This window comes from Salmo salar, chromosome 04 (assembly GCF_965601325.2).
Source record: "Salmo salar chromosome 04, fSalSal1, whole genome shotgun sequence".
NCBI lineage: Eukaryota > Metazoa > Chordata > Actinopteri > Salmoniformes > Salmonidae > Salmo > Salmo salar.
This window is the reverse complement of record NC_138294.1, coordinates 83,103,600-83,119,922: the sequence shown is the minus strand read 5'-3', so window position 1 is coordinate 83,119,922 and position 16,323 is coordinate 83,103,600. Positions and strand designations below refer to the sequence as shown.

Here is a 16,323-nt window from a genome sequence, read left to right as displayed (position 1 = left end):
CGCCACTCCGCTAAAACATCTTGGAACACACTTTCCACGTCGTTCATTATTTACCATAGAACGCATAGCCCCTTGTTGATTATCCCTTACATAACTCCCATAGCAACCATAGTGATTCAGCCAGCCTGTGATGTTTATTTGGGGCATTTGCTTGCACACCAGGCCTGTCTAACTAACTGTATCTAGTTTCTAATACCCTCTCTAACCAGTCTTAATTATACTGAAACAACAACAGTTGCCTTGAATGTGTAATGTGGGTAACTTTTCTGCAGCGCCAATCGCATGAGGATTTCAGGCTAATGCCAACCATCTCCCCTGTTCCCCACAGTATGAATTCACAACGCTCCAAACATGTCACACTGGCCCTATCAAATATTAAACTACTGTGTTAATAGTTTCTCCCTCAATCTTTCTCCCTATCTCTCTCTCCCTCTTCTGCCTCTCCTCCCTGTCCTACCTCTCCCTCCTCCTCCTCTTCCTCCTTCTTCTTCTTCTTCTTCTTCTTCTTCACCCCAGCTTGATCAGATAGATGCTGTGTTCGCATTAGAGGCAAGATGGCAAAATAAAGGAGGACTGTTGCCTTGGGAAACCGTTCAGTGTCTTCAGATCCGAGGTAGACGGACAGACACATCCTTTTGTTTGAGCTGCCATTCTACCACAAAGACCTGCCTGTCAGTTGCTTCACTAGTTTGTATTTCTGCTTGATCAGCTCCCCACACAGACAAACAGACAGGACATTGTAGATGCTATTAGAATCATTATAGTAACAGCAACAGTTTCCAGAGAGACCTCTTTATTATTCATTATTTTATCTTGAAAACACTGATACCACTAAACGTGTGTAACGCCCTGGCCATAGAGAGGGGTTTTTGTTCTTTATTTTGGTTAGGCCAGGGTGTTACATTGGGTGGGCGTTCTATGTTCCTTTTTCTATGTTTTTGTATTTCTTTGTTTTGGGCCGTGTGTGGCTCCCAATCAGGCACAGCTGAAGCTCGTTGTTGCTGATTGGGAGTCACACATAAGGGGCATGTTTTCCCTTTGGGTTTTGTGGGTAATTGTTTCTGTTAGTGTTTGCACCTGACAGGACTGGTTGGCTGTCAGTTTTCTTGTTTTGTTTGTATAGTGTTCTTTCTGTGATTAAATATTCAATGATGAACACTAACTCCGCTGCACCTTGGTCTACTCTCTCTCACACGACAGCCCTTACAACGTGTTCAATCAGTCCATGTTAAATGTTTACTTAAACATTTTGAAAGTGATGATAAATAATAACTTGACACTTGACACAACATATTATTTATGGCAACATGTATGTCTGTCTGTGAAATGATTTGAACACTTTATGAATGATGACTATAGTTCAGACCAGGGAGCTGTGTGTGTCTCCTAGCTTGGTGTGGCAGTGTTCCTGGTCAACCCCCATCCATCCAACGGTCTCTTCACCATCACCTTCACCTTCACCATCACCTTCACCATCACCATCACCATCCGACAGGGCGACAGCAGAGACGGCATCATCCGCAGCCTATCCAAAGCCATCAGGCTAATTAAAGGTATATTTTTAAGCCCCTAAAGACCTTCCAACTTCAATGCTTTCCTATTGATAGCGTATAATTTAGCCATATTTGATCATGTTTTTTGATTTGCCTGCCTTGACCTATTGCCATTGCCTTAGTTAAATGTAAAAGTTAGTTTTACTGAGGGTGAGGGTTTACTGAGGGTTGTCCTTAAGATGTACAAATAGTTTATGTCTAGTAATCATTTAGATGAGTACTCTGCTCTTAGTTTTCATACAGTAACTTTTGATCATACAATTAGCAGAATGATGTTGTTTTAGGCTGCAGTTCAACACTGTTATGTCCTGCAGACCTGACTGAAGTGAGGCATCTACAAGGTTAGTGTTGTTTAACCCTGCAATGTAACCATGTTGCCTGAACTCCTACATGTCCCCTCTGTCCCCATGCAGACCTGTCCAAAGTGGAGCTGATGCGCTTTGAGGACCCGGTCCTGGGGCCTCGCCAAATAAAATAAAATGTATTTGTCACATACACATGGTTAGCAGGTGTTAATGCAAGTGTAGCGAAATGCTTGTGCTTCTAGTTCCGACCATGCGGTATCCCTCCCCAGGTCTAGTTCCGACCATGCAGTATCCCTCCCCAGGTCTAGTTCCGACCATGCAGTATCCCTCCCCAGGTCTAGTTCCGACCATGCAGTATCCCTCCCCAGGTCTAGTTCCGACCATGCATTATCCCTCCCCAGGTCTAGTTCCGACCATGCGGTATCCCTCCCCAGGTCTAGTTCCGACCATGCAGTATCCCTCCCCAGGTCTAGTTCCGACCATGCAGTATCCCTCCCCAGGTCTAGTTCCGACCATGCAGTATCCCTCCCCAGGTCTAGTTCCGACCATGCGGTATCCCTCCCCAGGTCTAGTTCCGACCGTGCGGTATCCCTCCCCAGGTCTAGTTCCGACCATGCAGTATCCCTCCCCAGGTCTAGTTCCGACCATGCAGTATCCCTCCCCAGGTCTAGTTCCGACCATGCAGTATCCCTCCCCAGGTCTAGTTCCGACCGTGCGGTATCCCTCCCCAGGTCTAGTTCCGACCGTGCAGTATCCCTCCCCAGGTCTAGTTCCGACCATGCGGTATCCCTCCCCAGGTGCCCAACCTGGGGAGGGAGAAGGAGGGTAAGCTGCCCATCTCTGACAACTCTTCCTTCAGCATCAGCCTGGCCAACAGGAAGGTCCTCATGACAGACGTCAGCCTCAGCATGGATATAGGAGACACCCTGGTTTACCTGTTACAATAGCACAGGTCTGGGGCCTGTTTCAATACTTCTATCACTGGTCTGACAAGGGCTCATCTAGTCTCATAGATATCAGTGATTACCTTCTAGGAAGGTAGGAAGGATGCATGTTAACAGTATTTGAACAGGGCCCTGCTCTCTGTGTAGAGGGGTGGGACTGAACAGCAGGGGCTGTAGCAGAATGACAAGACACTATTTTCCTGCTGAGCCTGAGGTCTATGTAGATAACATGCACAGCTCTGTGGCGTATAGCCAGGCACGAGTCTTGCCTTTACCTTTTCTATTGAAGTGGTTCTAAAATAGAATGTGTACCTTCGTCCTCTCATCTTATGTGAAATTAAATGTAATTATGTTGTTTCAGCGGCTCAGTGTCTGCCATTATGTGCTAAAGTACGGATGAATAAAGCTTCTCTGGAGCATACCTGTACAGCCCTCTGCCTACGGTCTCTTTCCACTAGATACAAGCCATATATTTTGTATTCATATGTTGAGGGGTTCCAGGCAAAGGTGTCTTCTGAACATCTCTTCAGCTGTACTTATATGTCCAATAACTACCGTATACAATGAATCATTTCCACAAATGTGTCAACAAAACAAAAGATATTCTGGCATAATTGTCAGAGATTGAATAAACACATTTTTATGTATTTGGGTGGTGCATTTCTTTCTTTTCATTCATGTTGCGACATACGGCCACATTAAACTCCCTCTGCAGTGGTCTTCTAGGTTACCAGTTTGGCGTGAATCACATGAAAAACATCTCTATAATGGACTGTAGCCAATCTACTGGCAGTATGAGCACCGCTAATTAAATCCCCCTTGGAAATCAGTCATGCAGTTGAAACACAGTCTGCCTCTGTTTCTATAAACACTACACAATAGATGTTCTGCTTTTTGCTCTCACTCAGCAGGAAATGTCCTCGGCTGTTCAGAGAAACCGGGTGAGATGTTTCTTATTATACCACAAGCCTCCCCCAGCCGATTCTCATACCAACACTGTACCAAAAAGCAGAAGTGATCAGGAGGATGTTTGCCAGACAGCTCACTTGTGTCCAGGACTAAGCGGTAGCACGTTGCTGTTGTCTGTGATTCGGGTAAGTGTTGCCTTTTAATTTTACAATGATTTTCTCGTTGCCACTGCTGCCCGTTTATGTATGTGTTGGGAGTATGAACTTACCGATCCGCTGGCTTGCCTTGGCCTTGGCCCCTACACTGTGGAAATGTGGCATTTGCGCTTTGAATTAGAGGCTCCATTCCAGACAGTCTTGAACAGGCCGGCTCTGTCCTTGTTTGCTGTGGCAGCGCACATGCTGTATAAGAGGGTGTTATGAGCCCCTAGAAGAGGAGGCCCAAAATGTCTTATCTTCCCAGAGCAGCCGCTGAGCTCCAGCCCTCTCTGGAGTAGTACACCCCATCTCAGTGGGAAACTCAACCAGTCTCCCCTTCCTTCCCTCCCATCTCAGTGGGAAACTTATCCAGTCTCCCCTTCCTTCCCTGGCTGGGAGCAGTCGTCAGCATGGAGGATACCACAGCCATAGTCACCACAGACCAGTAAGTGTTAGGCCCTTATCAGTAGAGATCATCATTGTTGGGTGTAATGAATCATTCCAACATGTTCTTAAGCCTGATGTTCTTAAGCCGCATTGCAACACAGCTAAGCCTACATTCATTTCTACATTTTATAGTTCCTTTCTTGTTTATCTCAGTTGTGCACCAGTCACCAAAGCTGCAAAGCAGCAGGCCCCAGGTGATGAGGAGGACGAGGAAGCCGGGGGCTGGGACATAGGAACAGAAAGCTGGAACACACAGAGTGCCGCTTCTGCTGCGATGAAACTCCCTGTGCTCACGCAGCCTGGCCTGGGGGTAACCACGACAACAGTGACCACCATCACTCAGACGGGAGGGGACTGGAGCAGCAGTCTGTTCAACGTGTGTGGAGACAGGACCACATGTGAGGCAGACACAGCATTGGGCTTATTACACTGCATTGTACACACTCAAGTGTAAAAGTCACATTTGCCGGTTTGAGTAACTGAAATAGTCAGATGGTGGATGGCTATACTGCTATCTTACATGCTTACGCTCTAACTATGTTAATTAAGGACATTCAATGTTACCCAATGTTAAAGAGAGGATACTTCGTAAAGATGACGATTCTCTTGCATAATACCATATCAATCTACAATTCTCTGTGGGGTTGCTAAACATGTATTCAAATTGGAAACGTTTTCCGTAACCAACTGCTACTATCTTGTGGAAAATGACATTGCACTAAACCTAGTAGAGTTTTCCTAAGCCCTGTATCGCTCTCGTTTTTCCCAGGTCTCTTGGGGGCCTTTGTGCCCTGTTGCTTGGACCTTAGTCTGGCCCACCAGTACGGGGAGTGTCTGTGTCTGCCCCTGCTCCCTGGCTCCACATTCGCCATGCGGGTGGGCATCAGGGAGAGATACAAGATACAGGTGAGGATTGTTACACAATAATGACGGGGGTTAATGGGTGTTATTAGAATCCATTAACGACCTGCTGGTGTCATGGGGACCAAAGCAGTGTTCTCTCACAGAGCAATTCGGTATCACAATGTATTTCAAGAGATGTAGGTTGCACATCATGTACAACAAATTATTGTACAACAAATTATGTGTCACTCACTCCCTCACATTTACTTTCCTCCTGTCTATGCAGCCGTGGCTGTACACCATATTTTATTTTATATTGCATGCGGTGGGAAATTTGTTTCTGATTTGTAATGTAAAGACTCATTCTGATTTGTTATGTAACGACTCATTCTGATTTGTTATGTAACGACTCATTCTGATTTGTTATGTAATGACTCATTCTGATTTGTTATGTAAAGACTCATTCTGATTTGTTATGTAAAGACTCATTCTGATTTGTTATGTAAAGACTCATTCTGATTTGTTATGTAAAGACTCATTCTGATTTGTAATGTAACGACTCATTCTGATTTGTAATGTAAAGACTCATTCTGATTTGTTATGTAATGACTCATTCTGATTTGTTATGTAACGACTCATTCTGATTTGTTATGTAACGACTCATTCTGATTTGTTATGTAACGACTCATTCTGATTTGTAATGTAACGACTCATTCTGATTTGTTATGTAAAGACTCATTCTGATTTGTTATGTAAAGACTCATTCTGATTTGTTATGTAAAGCCTCATTCTGATTTGTAATGTAACGACTCATTCTGATTTGTTATGTAAAGACTCATTCTGATTTGTTATGTAAAGACTCATTCTGATTTGTTATGTAACGACTCATTCTGATTTGTTATGTAAAGACTCATTCTGATTTGTTATGTAAAGACTCATTCTGATTTGTTATGTAAAGACTCATTCTGATTTGTTATGTAATGACTCATTCTGATTTGTTATGTAACGACTCATTCTGATTTGTTATGTAAAGACTCATTCTGATTTGTTATGTAAAGACTCATTCTGATTTGTTATGTAAAGACTCATTCTGATTTGTTATGTAACGACTCATTCTGATTTGTTATGTAAAGACTCATTCTGATTTGTTATGTAAAGACTCATTCTGATTTGTTATGTAAAGACTCATTCTGATTTGTTATGTAAAGACTCATTCTGATTTGTTATGTAAAGACTCATTCTGATTTGTTATGTAACGACTCATTCTGATTTGTTATGTAAAGACTCATTCTGATTTGTTATGTAACGACTCATTCTGATTTGTTATGTAAAGACTCATTCTGATTTGTTATGTAAAGACTCATTCTGATTTGTTATGTAACGACTCATTCTGATTTGTTATGTAAAGACTCATTCTGATTTGTTATGTAAAGATGCATTCTGATTTGTTATGTAAAGACTCATTCTGATTTGTTATGTAAAGATGCATTCAGATTTTTTATGTAAAGACTAAATTAGTTCAGCAGCCAGACTTCAGATAGAAATAAAGACCCCTGCCTGAGACCAGATGTGAACTTTCCCCTGTTGTGTGTGTGTGTGTGTGTGTGTGTGTCTGTGTGTGTGTGTGTGTGTGTGTGTGTGTGTGTGTGTGTGTGTGTGTGTGTGTGTGTGTGTGTGTGTGTGTGTGTGTGTGCGCGCACGCGCAGGGCAGCGTCTGTGAGGACTGGACTACAGTGAATTGCTGCTACCCCCTGGCCATCTGTCAGATGATCCGAGAGATGAAGAGGAGGATGAAGAGCCAAACCTACAAGGTATCCACTGCACTAGAGTGCTCTTGACAACATGGCTGTCTGTGTACTAGATTCATTCATCCAGGTCAGGACCACATCTTATTCATATTGCAATATTCATGATCTAACCTTGGTACCTATAGCAAACTTCGCTTGTGTATAGAACCTTCTGAGGCAACCTTCTGAGGCATTCATTTCATTGGTGCATCACTGATGTCTGCATATTACTATGTCACAGATGGATGGATGATTACTATGTCACAGATGGATGATTACTATGTCACAGATGGATGGATGATTACTATGTCCCAGATGGATAGATGATTACTATTACAGATGAATATGTCACATCCGTCCAGATGGTGATTATTACAGGTCTCTATGGGTGTCCTCATACTACAGGTGCCCGTTTGGTGTCTTATGAGAGCCCTCGTGGTCATTCTAGGGTTTCTGAGGACATCCCTGTTAAAGACGAGTTGGCATATGTAAAATAAAGTTGGTTAAGTTAAGAATTAAGTTAAGAATGTATTTGGGGATGGGAACTTGGAGTAGGCTTAGTATTTGAGCCTATGTAGGATGTGGAACATCAGTGATACTTTACCAGACAATGTTCCATAAATGTTTGTAAAGTAAAATAAAATTCCTAACCAATTGTATGAAACCGTCCATGTAGGCTAAGCCATTAAATAATAAAACCTATTTGCATATTTGTATTATTATTGTATTATTCTATCACGGTAAGCTAATTGTGCACGTCCCTCTCTGAACCGCAAATGCCAACCAACACCAAGCCGGGGTGTATCCAAAGGCTGAATATGCAATTTGTTAACTGCTGTTTATTGCTTAATTCAGCATTATACATCAAATACGGAACACTTTTTTTTAAAAGTCTATACTAGAAGCACATTGATCCAGGTGAGTGAGTTCATAAGTGGTAGTGTGTGTTTCCAACAATCCTTCACTTTTAATCTCCCTGTTGTAGAACAGCAGTCCTTGCTTGACCCCTTGACCCCTGACCTTTGTATGCTGTATGATCCCAGATGAAATATGCATGAATGTCAACCTGTGAAGAGGGTGGCTAGCTAGGAGCATGGTGATAGTAGCTTGATGATAGTAGCATGGTAGCTAATACAGTATTATGATTTCATCAGACTTTATCTTCTAATAACAATCAGCATCATGCTCTCATTATGGAAAAAGGTTTCTCAGTCTAATGGCAATCTGGTTCTAACCAGATGGACAGCCTTAGTGACCTTGCCATCAGCCCAGCTCCATTTACATGTGTCTACCAGTAGATGGCAGTGTTGCCTGAACTGCAGTACTGCTGCTCTGCTGCCTCCTGGGCTTCTGTAGGGACCTGAAAGCTGCTTGCGTGTGCCTCCCGCCTGGCGCACCAGGTGTGCAGGTGATGCTGTTGGTCTGTGGTGAGACCCCCTGGGGGGCGGGACTGCTGGAGCCAAACCACTGCAGAGCCCAGGAGATGATGAGAGGGAGGGAGGAGAAGAGAGTGGGAGGAGAGGAAAGGGGGAAAAAACAACAACAGTGGTGATACTGTAGATGCATACCCTGTGTATTCTTCTCATACATTCACAGTGTGGTAGGCTTGTTAAATAATGTGTTTTATATTTTACACACACTGTCTCATCGTTTCCCTTCCATGCAGTGAAGCCATTATGAAGGCTTCTGTTGGCACAACCGTTCCTGCTTCTAGGTATTCAGATTCAGTTTAAAGGATGCTTTAATAAGAGGAGTTGGCCCCTGGATTTATTGACATTTCTTACACTCCTCTTGTCTGCCATACCATCCCTCCTACAGAGCATGCCTCAGTCACTCAGCCTCTCACAAGCGTATGACGTGGGAAGAAAAGGAGGTGTGGTGCAGGGGGACCTAGGAAGTTGTCCCCTTGGTGATAACTCTGTCCAGGACAACAGCCACCTGGGGCTTACATAACAGAGTTCGCGTCCCAGGCAGATTCACACACACACATACGCCGCACACACACGCACACACACACACACACGGGAAGGACTGTTCAGATGTTAAGAGCCTGGTAGCCAGCAAGTTCTCTATACTGTATAGATGGCCAGAGGAGAGGAGAGGGATTTAAATTAATCAAATATTTTGGGGTGGGGTGGGGTAGGGGGGTGTGTATAGTCAAGTGATGCATGCATAGTCAGTCACAGCCGCCCCAAGGCAGTTAGGGGGTGATGGTCATTATTTTGTCTATTTACCGCTGGCATGCTTTTGGAGGGCTAGTCTGCTCTGTGTTCCTCTGCCATGGTCCACTGCATCAGTCTTGGCTAGGGGCATGTCTTTGCTGCTTCCCTGTGGAATCCATTTCCTCTTGTTCCTCTCCCCTCCCCCAGCCTTATGAAGGGATCGGAGAGCAGGCATGGCTACAGTAGTTGGTTAGAAGGACCTCATCTGTCTATCCCTTCTCTGCATCATCTTGTCTCACACCTCCAAGCTGAAGTGTGTATTTTATTTAGCTCTACATACAGGATTCATAAGGTCCTGGTCCCGTTGATGTTGCTGCTCTTTCGTCCGACATGGCATAGTGTCTCTTGTTGTTGGGTGTTAAGAGGCTTTCACTGTGGCAAGATGTGGTGAATGGCATTGATGCTGTGTGTGTGTGTGTGTGTGTGTGTGTGTGTGTGTGTGTGGCACTGATGCAGAGCAGCAGAGGATAGATCTTAGCACATCTATCATAGCTCCTCTCTTTGTGAATATTTGCTCCTCATCTCCCTGGCTTGGGTATGTTCTGGCTTTGGATGTGGTCCAAGGAGGTTTGTTACCTTGAGATGAGAACCCCCCCGCCCCCAATCTCTCACTTAATCATAAGGATCAAATCAAATTTGATTTGAACAGCCTCCACACCACTCCACACACGACCCCTCACACTCAGCATACTGCTCTGTTTGGGACAGTTTGATGTCATAGCACAAGTATAAAGAACCTAAAGTCGGCACAGCACAAGACATGCACGTGATGGTGCACACACAGACACACACAAACCCACAGACACAGAACAACAGATGCACCAGTTTTCTGTAGAACATCAAAACAAACCGCTCTATGGAGCTCATTAAAACACGATCAGACGCCTCGAATAATGCATATTTATCCAACTGTGCCCCGCACGCACACACACGCACGCACGCACGCACGCACGCACGCACGCACGCACGCACGCACGCCGCACGCACGCACACACACCACACACACACACACACACACACACACACACACACACACACACACAGGTCCCCTCACTGTGATACTGTAACTGTCCTACAAACATTTTATAACAGATGGACTAACACACCTCGGCTCCATTGAGATCCTTTCAACAAAGAAATGAAAGTAGAATCTTCCCTGTTGAGGGAGTGGGAATAACTCAATCTGGGAGTTATCTCAGTGGCCACAGCACTGAACAGCCATTTCATTCTGTACATGGCTGCATACATTTGTTGTCACTCTAATCCCAGCATTTCTCACCAAACTCATTACCCATACCAAGTCATTATTTTCTCATCATTAATAAGACGGCTAGTATCTCAGGCGGGTATTTTCATCCTTCTCTTCGTCTGGAGGGGAATAGAGATTGAGGGAAGTGGGAAGGTGGGTCAGACCACCTTTCATCCAACGTTCTCTGTACACAGAACGGGAGGGTTCATCAAGCTACTGTTACATCAGCAGCTGATTTAGGCCCTGTTAAAAAAAAGAGGTGAGGGAAATTTCAATCAATGAAGACTTGAAGTAAAGTAATGTACTGGGCTTCAGCAGGAGTAGGGGGGGTCACCCTATTAATAACTCCTCTCAGACGTAGGAGATGCAAGGCTGGTTTTCATACTCTGTGCATTTGATACCTAATGAAGTCAAGGACTTAGCTTATCCCTGAGCTCCATGTATGGTCCCATGACTGGGGATTCTCTTGGCAGGCTGGGGGTCCGCTTGAAGCTTCCACTGTGGAGGAGACCACTTCTCATATTTCCTGCAATGGAATGCCAACCACAGCCACTAGGTCAATCAGTGGAATAGAAAACAGGTATCTGCAAACAACCTTTGACATTCTGTTCCAGAAACAGAACTATAATTTTCAGATTAATTCCAGTAAATCGGACTGATGATACAGGCAGGTCTGGATAGAAAATGAAAAGAATTTTAATTTGGGAATTTTATTTTCTGTTTGTCCAGAGATGAGAGATGATAGTAGGAGCCTCATCGTTCCACAAGAGTAACCTTATTTGAAGAAGCACGGCTCTTGTCAACTGATCATCATTCCCCCGTCAGAGAGTTGTACTTTCCTAGAACTCTAAAAGTATGAAGAGAAAAAAATATACGAGCGCTGTCTCTCTTCAAATAGACTACAAGATCGTAGAAGCAGGTCCAATCTAGGCATGTGAGCGGCTTAAACATATTGTGTGGATGACGTGTCACTCAAGTCAACAGAGTACAAGGGAGGGTGATGAAGCATGTCTGACTGTTTGAGTTTGCAATAGCTCATTGCTTCACTCAGCCCACACACACACCCCTTTCTGTCTGCTGCCGCATACACACACATAGACACAGGCAGAGCCGAAATGGAAACTTCTAGAAAAGGAGACTGGAGAGAGAGACGGGGAAGAGTGAGAGTGGCATCAGGGATTCAATTATACCATATGTGTGCTGGCGCCCACTCTGGCGTACGTCAGCAGACATCAGCCTGTCAGAGGCGAGAGCAGAGCAGTACAGAGCAGGACCTCTCACACAGCACTCGATGACAAATCCACACAAAGTTGAGTGTGTGTGTGTGTTTCTGCATGCAAGTCAGTGCAAGTGGGTGCAGAACCTTGACGGAGACTAAGGTAATGTTGGTTTCGTCTATACAGTACTTCAGGAAGACCAAACTTCAGATGTATGCCTCGTCTATACTTCGGGTAGACGTAGGGTGTTTTCACATACAGTCCTCTTTTAAAATAACCAATCTTACTCCTCTTTAATGTGTACTCTGTGACATAGCCACGGAAAGTAGGGATGCTGAGGGTGCTGCAGCACCCCCTGAAAAATCATAATAATAATAGAATTTTATAAAGGTCCTGTATTAGCTGATAAAAAAAAGCTCAACATTCACTCAATGCACTCTGGGTTTTTACAAAGTGCAGGACAAGCCATTCCATCAGATTGTGTAATCAGACAGCTAAACTCAGCCAAAAAAGAAACGTCCTCTCACTGTCAACTGCGTTTATTTTCAGCAAACTTAACATGTGTAAATGTTTGTATGAACATAACAAGATTCAACAACTGAGACATTTCTGGACATTTCTGGGGGGAATGGCCCTAGCCCTCACCCTCCGATCCAACAGGTCCCAAAAGTGCTCAATGGAATTGAGATCCGGGCTCTTCGCTGGCCATGGCAGAACACTGACATTCCTGTCTTGCAGGAAATCACGCACAGAATGAGCAGTATGGCTGGTGGCATTGTTATGCTGGAGGGTCATGTCAGGATGAGCCTGCAGGAAGGGTACCACATGAGGGAGGAGGATGTCTTCCCTGTAACGAACAGCTTTGTGATTGCCTGCAATGACAACAAGCTCAGTCCGATGATGCTGTGACACACCGCCCCAGACCATGACGGACCCTCCACCTCCAAATCGATCCCTCTCCAGAGTACAGGCCTCGGTGTAACGTTCATTCCTTCGACGATAAACGTGAATCCGACAATCACCCCTGTTGAGACAAAACCGCGACTCGTCAGTGAAGAGCACTTTTTGCCATTCCTGTCTGGTCCAGCGACGGTGGGTTTGTGCCCATAGGCGATGTTGTTGCCGGTGGTGTCTGGTGAGGACCTGCCTTACAACAGGCCTACAAGCCCTCAGTCCAGTCTTTCTCAGCCTATTGTGGATAGTCTGAACACTGATGGAGGGATTGTGTGTTCCTGGTGTAACTCGGGCAGTTGTTGTTGCCATTCTGTACCTGTCCCGCAGGTGTGATGTTCGGATGTACCGATCCTGTACAGGTGTTGTTACATATGGTCTGCCACTGCGAGGATGATCAGCTGTCCGTCCTGTCTCCACTGTCTTAGGCGTCTCACAGTATGGACATTTATTTCCCTGGCCACATCTGCAGTCCTCATGCCTCCTTGCAGCATTCCTAAGGCACGTTCACACAGATGAGGAGGGACCCTGGGCATCTTTCTTTTGGTGTTTTCAGAGTCAGTGGAAAGGCCTCCTTAGTGTCCTAAGTTTTCATAACTGTGACCTTAATTGCCTACCGTTTGTAAGCTGTTAGTGTCTTAACGACCGTTCCACAGGTGCATGTTCATTAATTGTTTATGGATCATTGAACTAGCATGGGAAACAGTGTTTAAACCCTTAACAATGAAGATCTGTGAAGTTATTTGGATTTTTACGAATTATCTTTGAAAGACAGGGTCCTGAAATATACCTTCTTACATTTTGGAAGCTAATAGGTTGTAAAAAGCACTTCTCTTTTCCTGCTAGCACCGACTTTGTTGATAATGCTTTGTTGAGGGCAAATGTACTTGATCCGATTGTGATTGTCTGGTCTTCCTAGCTATCTTAAGATGAATGCACTAATTGTAAGTCGCTCTGGATAAGAGCATCTGCTAAATGACTCAAATGTAAAAAAAAATATTGTAATAATTGTAATAAGAAGATGCTGTTAACATGTATTATTGGTAACAGAAGAAATAGCAGAAGAATAACTGATCAGGAAGACCCAGCTTCAGATGTGGGCCTCGTCTAAACATCAGGTAGACCCAGCTTCAGATGTGGGCTTTGTCTATAATTCAGGTAGAGCTAGCTTCAGATGTAGGCCTGGTCTATAACTCAGGTAGACCCAGCTTCAGATGTGGGCTTCATCTATAATTCAGGTAGAGCTAGCTTCAGATGTAGGCCTGGTCTATAACTCAGGTAGACCCAGCTTCAGATGTGGGCTTCGTCTATAATTCAGGTAGAGCTAGCTTCAGATGTAGGCCTGGTCTATAACTCAGGTAGAGCTTGCTTCAGATGTAGGCCTCGGCTATAATTCAGGTAGAGCTAGCTTCAGATGTAGGCCTGGGCTATAATTCAGGTAGAGCTAGCTTCAGATGTAGGCCTCGGCTATAATTCAGGTAGAGCTAGCTTCAGATAAAGGCCTAAGCTATAATTCAGGTAGAGCTAGCTTCAGATGTAGACCTGGTCTATAACTCAGGTAGATCCAGCTTCAGATGTGGGCTTTGTCTATAATTCAGGTAGAGCTAGCTTCAGATGTAGGCCTGGTCTATAACTCAGGTAGACCCAGCTTCAGATGTGGGCTTCGTCTATAATTCAGGTAGAGCTAGCTTCAGATGTAGGCCTGGTCTATAACTCAGGTAGAGCTTGCTTCAGATGTAGGCCTCGGCTATAATTCAGGTAGAGCTAGCTTCAGATGTAGGCCTCGGCTATAATTCAGGTAGAGCTAGCTTCAGATGTAGGCCTCGGCTATAATTCAGGTAGAGCTAGCTTCAGATAAAGGCCTAAGCTATAATTCAGGTAGAGCTAGCTTCAGATGTAGGCCTCGGCTATAATTCAGGTAGAGCTAGTTTCAGATGTAGGCCTCAGCTATAAATCAGGTAGAGCTAGCTTCAGATGTATGCCTCGGCTATAATTCAGGTAGAGCTAGCTTCAGATAAAGGCCTAAGCTATAATTCAGGTAGAGCTAGCTTCAGATGTAGGCCTCGGCTATAATTCAGGTAGAGCTAGCTTTGGGCATGCATGAAGGATAATAAGAGAACAGCCAAAGTCTGCATCATTCATCGTTTCAGCAACCCAGAGGGAGAGGAATAATTGGGGCGGGGTTGTATTGGTGTGTAGAGGACTTTAATATCTTATGGAAATTGTATTTTTAAAAGTAGGGGGAAAAAATAAGTTAATTGTGGAGAATAATGGCCTGGGTGGACTGACCCACAAATGACCCACAATTACATAAAATCAGTAATCCACATTTTATTTGTCACATACACGTTTAGCAGATATTATTGCGAGTGTAGCGAAATGCTTGTGTTTCGCTACACCCGCAATAACATCTGCTAAGCATGTGTATGTGACAAATAACATTTTATTTGATTTGCCTCCCTTGATTTGTAAAAAGGCCTCGCTCAAATGACACACAATTACATCTAACACCACAAGCAGATCACATGATTTCAAAAAAGTTAGTAACTAATGATCACCATTATCTCTGAAGTTGCCCTGAAAAAGAAAAGAGATAAAGAAACCCCGAGGTTGTTTAACAACCTGTTCAGAACATATCTTCAGACACTGTGGAGCAGTGTTTGTTTGAGTTGGGTGCAGTGGTTATTGCTGTATGCCAAACAGAGAGACGGATGAAAGCGATAGATGACCACCTTATTGTGTTTAGCGCAGTGATAGATACTCACATGTTTATCCCCACAGGTATTCTGAACACAACACCACCTGGCAGCTATTTATAGATAAAAAGAGCAGAATTTCCCCCTCTCTTCAGACTGCTGCCTACAGTAAAGCAAGGTGATCTTACTGAGTAGTCGACAAAGCTGTGGTAACTTTGAAACTCCAAACAGTGTGTCCTTTTCACCCTTAGCTGTTCCACCAACAATGCTTTTTCACAAACATGTCTTTGTCTCTGCATGACAGTGCTTTAGTCCATTTCCAATGTTTTCATATACAAAGAACGTTAATAGTCTATCTATGATAGCCCTATGCACATTTGTTGGACACTATGTAATTTGCTTGGTTACTATAATAGGAAAAAGGATCACCAGGTGTCATTTAAAAAAAGGACAAATCACTGTCAGTGAAGCCTTAATCTGCTTTGCTATTGGAAAAGGTCAGCTATCAGTAATAGGCCTCTATCTTTTCAATGCCTGCTTCACCCATGCATGGAAATCAGGTTGACAGGCATCTGTAATTGAAGCTGCTTATGTGGTGAAAAAGAGAGGGTTCACTGCTCCACCAAGTGGAATGAGTTTTACTGGCGATAAGAGTGTGACCATTGCGTAACTTGCACAAGCGTGCAGCGTGAGTCACGGCCATGTGTGGATTGGACTGATTAAGTTTGGGGGCGGGGGAGCCTAGTGGTTAGAGCGTTGGGCCAGTAACCGAAAGGTTGCTGGATCGAATCCCTGAGCTGACAAGATAAAAATCTGTTGTTCTGCCCCTGAACAAGGCAGTTAACCCACTGTTCCCCGATAGGCTGTCATTGTAAATAAGAATTTGTTCTTAACTGACAAGTTAAATAAAATATAAAAAAGTGGAGGGGAGAGACTTGGACCACTCAGAAGTCTCCCCTCCCTCCCACCACAGCATTAACTACACTGTCCTGTCTCTTAATTC

General features: G+C 44.2%; 1 protein-coding gene and 1 pseudogene across 1 annotated transcript; both read left to right on the top strand.

The window, feature by feature from the left end:
- The window catches only part of LOC106603821 (leucine--tRNA ligase, cytoplasmic-like), a 30,454-nt pseudogene extending 27,649 nt beyond the window's left edge, over window positions 1-2,805 (top strand).
- A 927-nt stretch (window positions 2,806-3,732) lies between these two features.
- plac8l1 (PLAC8 like 1) lies at window positions 3,733-7,701 on the top strand. The gene is made up of 5 exons (XM_014198064.3): window positions 3,733-3,896; window positions 4,266-4,353; window positions 4,509-4,753; window positions 5,125-5,261; window positions 6,905-7,701. Exons 2-5 carry the CDS (start codon window positions 4,319-4,321, stop codon window positions 7,034-7,036), a joined length of 549 nt encoding a protein of 182 aa, XP_014053539.1. The 5' UTR covers window positions 3,733-3,896; window positions 4,266-4,318; the 3' UTR covers window positions 7,037-7,701.
- Window positions 7,702-16,323: the final 8,622 nt, after the last annotated feature.